The sequence below is a fragment of the Sinocyclocheilus grahami genome, unplaced genomic scaffold, assembly GCF_001515645.1.
Source record: "Sinocyclocheilus grahami isolate Dianchi unplaced genomic scaffold, SAMN03320097.WGS_v1.1 scaffold507.1, whole genome shotgun sequence".
Lineage (NCBI taxonomy): Eukaryota > Metazoa > Chordata > Actinopteri > Cypriniformes > Cyprinidae > Sinocyclocheilus > Sinocyclocheilus grahami.
In genome coordinates, this window is record NW_015505686.1 from 344560 (window position 1) to 353445 (window position 8886).

Below are 8886 nucleotides of genomic sequence, written 5' to 3' on the forward strand. Positions count from 1 at the left end.
GGCGTGGTTTCAGTAACTGCAGTTAGTGTTGAAGCAGCCATGTCAGGGAGACGGTGCGTGTTTCTAGGTGAAAGCAAAAGCACTTTATTTGGCCTTCCGAAAGTAGATGCATTTAGGAATCTTTAAGATTACTTACAACAGAACAGCAATGCATTTTATGGACGACCGTTTCGTGAACCTAGGAGAGGAGGTAATTCTGACTTTGCTATGACAATCTGGCGCTTCTGAATCAGCTACTGTTTTGTTATTAGTTTAAGTATTTGCTATTGACTGTTCAAATGCGGAGTTTTGCGTGTGTGTGTGTGTGTGCGCGTGCGCGCGCACGCGTGTGTGTGTGTGAGAGAGAGAGAAATCACAGTGGAGTCAGCTGTCTTAACCGTGGCTTGTGTACTGCACACATACCAGCTTCATCACTGTGTCTGTCACACGACTCTTACGGGCTCTGTGTTTGCATTTATTTTGAAAGATGAAGCTCGCGATTATGGTAAGGGGCGTTACATTTCCGACGAGTGCTTGCAGTGTTCGGCCAATCACAATGCACTGGGTCAGCTGGCCAATCAGAGCAGACTGCGCTTGTCGGAAGGAGGGACTTTGTAGAAAACAAAGCGTTTGTGAGAGGCGGGGCATAGAGGACCTACAATAATGTACAGTATTTGAAAAAGAATGTGTTTTTTGAACATTAAAGTATGTCAACATATTCTGTTACACCAAATACACAAAATAATGATCTTTAAAAAAGCATCATATGACCCCTTTAAGAAATTTTTGTGTTTAATCACTGTTTATATTTGGTTCCATTGCAGGGGGTCAAAGGTGACAGAGGTCCTCCAGGAGCACCTGGAGATAAAGGTGAAAAGGTACTGTCAGCCTACCATTTTAATCAGAAATAGGCTGAATATACATATGATATATTTTAAATTTGACATACCATGATTATTTATCGTTATGCCACAGTTTTCTCTCATTGATTTGTATTTTCCCAGGGCCCCCCAGGACCTCCTGGTTATCCAGGGGCAGCGGGAGCTATGGGTCAACCTGTGAGTATTTTAAAATGCCACTTTTATAAAAGAACACATTCAGCTTGTATAGGTATACTTAAAAACCTTAAATTTTTGCTGTATCTGTAGGGTAATGATGGAAACCCTGGACCTATTGGACCACCTGGAGCTCCTGGAGAAAAGGCAAGGCTAATTTTTTTCTGTGATTTAAATGTCTATTAGCTGGATGGATTTCAAGACTGGAATCCCCCCACGTTATTGATAACTGAATGTGTTTTACCAGGGAAAAGAAGGACTTCAGGGAATTCAGGGACCACCAGGTCTGCCAGGTCTAATGGTGCGTACTTTCGTCATTTTTTTTTTTTAAATGTCTGGACATTTTTTAGAACATATATACGCTACAGTTCAAAAGTTTGGGGACAGTAAGATTTTTAAATGTTTTTGTAAGAACTCTCTTATGCCCACCAAGGTTGCATTTATTTGATCAAAAAAACAAACAAACAATAAAACAGAAATATTATAATATATTATAATATATTATTACAATTCAGTGTTTTCTAAAAAAGTGTTTTCTATTTGAATATAATTTAAAATGCAATTTATTCCTGTAATGCAAAACTGAATTTTCAGCAGCCATGGCAACAGTCTTTAGTTTCACATGTTCCTACAGAAATCATTCTAATATGCTGATTTAGTGCTTAAGTGCATTTGTTTGTAATAAAAAAAACATAAATGTAAAAGTATTTCCTGTCACTTTTGATCAGTTCAGTGCATCCTTGCTAAATAAATGTATTTCATTTCTTTCAAAAAAATCTTACTGACTCTAAACTTTTGGGTCAGTGTAATGGGAGAATAAGTCTAATAACTCCATCATGCTATATTGTTACCTACTTACTACCTGATACCACATTTTCTGTGCTGAAGGGCATGATGGGTAAACCTGGAAAGGAAGGAAGACCAGGAGAAACAGGAGAGCCGGTATGAGTCTGATGTTCTGCATGCATGCAGCATCCTAACAATACTTAGTTCTGTAGAAACAACATAAAAATACATGATTGTTTTCTTTTCTTTTTCAGGGTAAACAGGGAGAGCCAGGACCACCAGGAAGAGACGGGCTCAGAGGAATGCCTGTGAGTTATACTCTTCTGGAATGATTAAAAGACCTCTTGTTCTGTGGATTATGGATGATTTTTTTTTGTATAAAACTAGACTGTCAGGGCTGTTTTACCTCACAAAAATGTACCATGATATTATTATCATTGACAATTTAGATTAGGGAACACTATTCACTATTAACTAGTTGCTTATTAGCATGCCTATTCCTAGCATATTGGCTGTTTATTAGTACTTATAAAGCACATATTAATGCCTTATTCTGTATGACCATATTCTAGATGCCTTAACTCTACCAAATACCTATACATAACTACTGCAACAACTACTTTACTTACTATCAATTAGCAGCAAATTAGGACTTTATTGAGGGGAGAACTAAATAAGGAATATGTTTTCCCTAATCTAAAGTTTTACCTTATTATCTAATATCTGTACCTACAGGGTGAAATATTCACATCTTTATTTTTGTCTTTTCCAGGGTTTCAAAGGTCATAGAGGGGAACCAGGACCACCAGGGTCAAAGGTTAATCAATGGCAATTAAAATCTATGCCCATACATCCAGTATTCAGAGACGGGGAACTACAGCACTAATATATGCTCCATAAATCATCCAGAAGCTTCATGGGTTCTGTTTAATAAATGCTGTCATGTCATATTAGGGTGAAGATGGAAAACAGGGTGTTCCTGGACGTGAGGGTCCACCAGGGAAAGACGTGAGTAAACGCATTCTGTGTTGTGCAGAGGTCACTGTAAACCTGACCGCTGTGAGCAGATGGTGTTGGGTTTTAATTGGTGTACTTGTATCACCCAGGGTAACACCGGACCACCGGGGCCAGAGGGCATGAGGGGACCACGAGGAGAAACCGTGAGGAGACTTTTGATGAACCAATTAAATCGCAAAACAAAACCGTACCCGTGTGATTATTGAGTTGTGCCAATGTGTTTTTGTCTTTTTAGGGTCGGCATGGAGAACCAGGACCAGCAGGCAAGCCTGGATCTCAGGGAAATCATGTAAGTTTCATAATAGCACTTCAGTATGGGCAGCCATGTGGTTTGATGAACTGAGAACTAGATTTACATCCATGTTTACACCTCTTGCTTGTGTGTCTATTAAAGCATGGGTCCAGGGATCTCTAAGGGGATGCAGAAGGAAAAGTTTGGATAAAAACATTATGTAAACAATATGTCAAATAAAGAAATAATAATAATGTAAAAAAAATGCTGTTAAAAATCTGCAGAAATCAATTCTACTTTTTAAAAAAATGTTTCTTGTAAAGTTTATACATCCAGCAATACGCTAATGTTTAAAAAAATGTAGTGCCAACTTGAAACTAAATATTTTCCTTTCTAGATATTTATTTATTATAACTTATTTATACAAAATTGTATTAATTAAAAGTGGCAGTAAACACTTACATTTTAACAAATTTAAAATACATTTTTCTTCATCAAAAAATCCTGAAAAAATTGTATCATGGTTTTTGCTGAAATATTAAGTAGCACAACTATTTTAAACATTGATAATAATATTTTTTTTTTTTTTTTAAGCAGCAAATCAGCATATTAGAATGATTTCTGAAGGATCATATGACACTGAAGACTGGAGTAATGATGCTGAAAATTCAGCTTTGCATCACAGGAATAAATTACATTTTACAATATATTCAAATAGAAAACAGTTTTTTAAATTGTAATAATATTTCACTATATTATTGTTTGAATGTATTTTGGATCAAACAAATGCAGCCTTGGTGAAAACAAGAGACTTTCAAAAACATTTAAAAATGTGGTTACACTTTATTTTAAGGTGTCCTTGTTACGGTGTAATTATACATATAAGTACTGTGTAGGGCTGGGCGATTTGGCAAAAAATTTAAATCTCGATTTTTTTTCATAACGTTTTACCGATTCTCGATTTTTTACGATTTTTAACTAGTCAACTTAAAATTAATTACAACATGATTCAAGTAACTTTTTCTTTATTAACATTACCTCTAGTTAAAGAAAATTCTATTCCAAGTGCACCACACATGAAGTTGACAACATGATGTAAATGTTAAACAAATCACTTGTTAAATATCTTTGCAGAAAAGATGCATGAACTACAACTACATCTTGTACAAACTTTTCTTATACATGTTTAGAAATAAGAATTTAGATTTAATTTAGATTAGATTAATTTAGATTTTTTTTTTTTTAAATCTTAAAAGTCTAGGTAATTCAAATTCAAAATGACTGAAGATATAACACAAATAGACTATTATTAACTATAAATGTTCAAAAACAACTGCAGCTTTCAGCCTGTCACCATGATGCAAACATGAAATATCAGGCGGTAGTCAGGGCCGCATTAAGACCTCACTGGGCCTCTACATTTTTCTTCATCAAAAAATCCTGAAAAAAATTGTATCATGGTTTTTGCTGAAATATTAAGTAGCGCAACTATTTTAAACATTGATAATAATAATTTTTTATTTTTTTTTAAGCAGCAAATCAGCATATTAGAATGATTTCTGAAGGATCATATGACACTGAAGACTGGAGTAATGATGCTGAAAATTCAGCTTTGCATCACAGGAATAAATTACATTTTACAATATATTCAAATAGAAAACAGTTTTTTAAATTGTAATAATATTTCACTATATTATTGTTTGAATGTATTTTGGATCAAACAAATGCAGCCTTGGTGAAAACAAGAGACTTTCAAAAACATTTAAAAATGTGGTTACACTTTATTTTAAGGTGTCCTTGTTACGGTGTAATTATACATATAAGTACTGTGTAGGGCTGGGCGATTTGGCAAAAAATTTAAATCTCGATTTTTTTTCATAACGTTTTACCGATTCTCGATTTTTTACGATTTTTAACTAGTCAACTTAAAATTAATTACAACATGATTCAAGTAACTTTTTCTTTATTAACATTACCTCTAGTTAAAGAAAATTCTATTCCAAGTGCACCACACATGAAGTTGACAACATGATGTAAATGTTAAACAAATCACTTGTTAAATATCTTTGCAGAAAAGATGCATGAACTACAACTACATCTTGTACAAACTTTTCTTATACATGTTTAGAAATAAGAATTTAGATTTAATTTAGATTAGATTAATTTAGATTTTTTTTTTTTTAAATCTTAAAAGTCTAGGTAATTCAAATTCAAAATGACTGAAGATATAACACAAATAGACTATTATTAACTATAAATGTTCTATAAAAACAACTGCAGCTTTCAGCCTGTCACCATGATGCAAACATGAAATATCAGGCGGTAGTCAGGGCCGCATTAAGACCTCACTGGACCCTGGGGCTATGACTTACTGCAGGGCCCCCATCACAATAATAATATATTATAAATAGGATTTTTATGCTATCAAATTTTTTTGATGCACTGAAATTTCATAATTCTTGTTACCAATTTCAATATCACAAAAAAAATACTAGCTCAAGTAAAACCAAGCTTACTGAACAAGTAAACAGTCACAAATTATAATAGCACAAAGATACATACGAAATCAACCTACTTGAAAAACTTTAAAAAAATTATAAGAAATATTATATTGTATAAAGTAAATGGACAAATACTGTAGACTGAATAGTCTTCACTGTATAAATTCAATATACATTAGTTCTTACTTATTTTACAAAAGTGATTCAGTCGAGTGATTTTCTTTCTGATGTTTGAACGCAAGAATTATGCCCCGCTGCTTAATGTCCATGAATAGTTTAAAACCATTTGTTTTTAAACCCCAATGCTTAAAATGCATTTAAGCTTACAAGCAAAACGATTGACATTTTTTCTACCAGGTTATTTCCCAACCCTAAAGCGAATATATAGTTTGTTAAAACACAAAAAGCCAAATACATCCATCGAGTTAATAATCAAACTAACCTAAAATCTGTGTGGACGATGGCGCTGTTTTTCTGCTCCATGTGCACGGTCCACTTGCTGTTTCACAACTTCTACTCCATCATCATCTTTAGTAAAATAACCTGATAGCTGGGGATTTTACTGACTATGTTTTATCTGCTGTTTGTCTTTTACGCTTTTCTTTTTTTTTGAACCCCTCTCTCAGATTGTTTTTTTAGAATAGCTGACATTTTTACTTATCGAAGATTGTTCTTTGCGTGACCATTTCCAGTTATGCCGGAACGAAGTGAAGAGTGGAGGTGAATGCGGACATCAGGCGCAGCGACTACCTGATAAATACGCGTACAGTTCGTTCAAAAGTCAAATACAGATAAAAGCATTTGAATGGTAAACCAAATTCAAATGTGACATTTCAATGTCTAATGGTAATACATGGAAATTACGGCAAAGCTCCACTAAATAATAGCGCTAATAAATGGGGGCGTGGTGGGGCTTTGGCGATTGGCGCTTCAGTCAATCTACTCCACAGCCAATCACGGGCCCCCTCGTTGCTCGGGCCCTAGGACTTCAGCCCCACCTAGCCCTATTGTTAATCCGGTCCTGGCGGTAGTTACAGGTTTTTTTTATTTGATTGTGCTGCTTTTACGGTGTTTGACTGTTGCGCTCGCGTCTCACGGTATTCTAAAAACGCAGTGCTCCAGTTAAAGAAGTTCACTCCCATCTTCTTGCATTTTTTTCTATTCCACTGCCACGTCGCATCTTTATCAAAACAAAAGCGCATTCTGCATGAATGGCGCCTAGCGATGTATTTATGGTCCTTCACAGAGCGCATCACATGTGCGCTCATCACGTGCGCCAACATGCGGTTGGATCGTTCTTTTCTCTTTACTGTTATTATTGGCATATTGTCAAAGTGTCTAATTCTAATGTTTGGTAATATTTCTATTCAAAAATCGCGATTCCTCGATTTAAAAAAATTAAATCGTGGCAAAATATTACATTTGAAGTAATCGATAAAATCTGAAAAATTGCCCAGCCCTAGTACTGAGTAATATTAATTAACTACATTTACTTACTATATGCTTAGGGTTAGGATTTGGGTTTGTCTTAGGGTTACTTGCATGTAATTATGCATAATGAATTGTTATTATAATAGTAAGTACATGTAACGTGTAACAAGGACACCTTATGTATATGTATATATTTGTATGTATGTATGTAGAGCAATATACAGTTGTTCATTAATGTAAATGATTACTTTTACCATGTTTCAGGGTCAGCCAGGACACAAAGGTGAAGCAGGGAGTCCAGGATTACCCGGCTTCCTAGGTCCAAAAGGGCCATCGGTAAGTGAAGATGTTGCTTTGGGACTGATGGCAATCTCACATTTATTAGTAAAGTAAAGCTTTTATCCTTGTACAAGCAAGCCTTCTAAATCTATAGAAGCTGAAAGCAGTCAGTCCTAAGTGGATATGAAGGTCTATATTACGCTTGTGTTTTCCCCTCAGGGTCCGCCTGGTCCGATTGGCCCAGAGGGCAAACAAGTGAGTGATGATTCATCATTACTATAAGAACACTTTTTTCATAATTTTTCAGATAACCTTTTTTTTTGTTTTTTTTATCATAGGGTATGTCAGGAAAACCAGGAGACAGAGGACAAAAGGGAGAAAAGGTATCCATCCATCAATCCATCCACATATGTACCTCTTGATTCAATGCAAAACTTATTGTGTTGCTTGTTTCTGTAGGGTGATAATGGAATAAAAGGAGACAAAGGACCCGTTGGAGATCCAGGCATTCCGGGTAACCCTGGGTCCCCCGGCAGGAAGGGTCACACAGGAATGATGGGCATGTCAGGAACCCCAGGGGAAGTGGGTCCCGCTGGGCCCCCTGGTTCTCCAGGACAGTCGGGTCTTCCAGGTCTCAGAGTGAGTCCTCTTTTAGTATTTTTAATGGAAAGTATGTGACACTGATGATATAATAAAGCCAATGACATCATTCCGACGTGTTTTAAGGGTGAATGTATGTATATGACCCTGGACCACAAAACCAGTCATAAGTCACACGGGTATATTTGTAGCAATAGCCAAGAATACATTGTATGGGTCAAAATTATCGTTTTTTTATTTTATGCCAAAAATCGTTAGGATATTAAGCAAAGATCATCTTCCATGAAGAAATTTAGTGTATGTATGTATGTATGTATGTATGTATGTATATGACCCTGGACCACAAAACCAGTCATAAGTCACACGGGTATATTTGTAGCAATAGCCAAGAATACATTGTATGGGTCAAAATTATCATTTTTTTATTTTATGCCAAAAATCGTTAGGATATTAAGAAAAGATCATCTTCCATGAAGAAATTTAGTGAATTTCCTACCATAAATATATAAAAAATGTATTATCATTAGTAATATGCATTGCTAAGGACTTTATTTGGCCAATTTTAAAGGCAATTTTCTCAATATTTTGATTTTTTTGCACCCTCAGATTCCAGATTTTAAAATAGTTGTATCTCGGCCAAATATTGTCAAAAAATTAATTAAAAAAAATTTCCCCTTATGATTAGTTTTGTGGTCCAGGGTCATGTATATATAATGAAGACCTATTTATAAGACCATTCTACTCTTTACTATTTTTTTTCTTTGTGATTGTTGGAATGATGAACTGCAGCTGAGACAGTATTTGCCCTACAGGTCCTGCAGGTATGCCGGGATATGGAAAAGACGGCCTTCCTGGATCCGCAGGCGCTCAGGGAGAGCCTGGTAATCCTGGTCCTCACGGTCAGCCCGGACCTCCTGGACCGCTAGGGCAGTGTGACCCCTCACAATGTGCTTACTATGCCAGTCTGGCATCAAGACCTCATACCAAAAACGTCAAGGGGACTTAA

General features: G+C 35.7%; 1 protein-coding gene across 1 annotated transcript in view; it reads left to right on the forward strand.

Annotated features, from left to right (window-relative positions):
* LOC107554573 (collagen alpha-1(XXII) chain-like) overlaps positions 1 to 8886 on the forward strand; it is a 20073-nt gene extending 11187 nt beyond the window's left edge. The window contains exons 16-30 of the mRNA XM_016237133.1: positions 804 to 857; positions 984 to 1037; positions 1128 to 1181; positions 1282 to 1335; positions 1923 to 1976; positions 2075 to 2128; positions 2593 to 2637; positions 2775 to 2828; positions 2927 to 2980; positions 3073 to 3126; positions 7266 to 7337; positions 7500 to 7535; positions 7619 to 7663; positions 7740 to 7950; positions 8702 to 8886. Coding sequence (XP_016092619.1) covers positions 804 to 857; positions 984 to 1037; positions 1128 to 1181; positions 1282 to 1335; positions 1923 to 1976; positions 2075 to 2128; positions 2593 to 2637; positions 2775 to 2828; positions 2927 to 2980; positions 3073 to 3126; positions 7266 to 7337; positions 7500 to 7535; positions 7619 to 7663; positions 7740 to 7950; positions 8702 to 8886 — 1080 coding nt within the window. The remainder of the gene's footprint in view (positions 1 to 803; positions 858 to 983; positions 1038 to 1127; positions 1182 to 1281; positions 1336 to 1922; positions 1977 to 2074; positions 2129 to 2592; positions 2638 to 2774; positions 2829 to 2926; positions 2981 to 3072; positions 3127 to 7265; positions 7338 to 7499; positions 7536 to 7618; positions 7664 to 7739; positions 7951 to 8701) is intronic.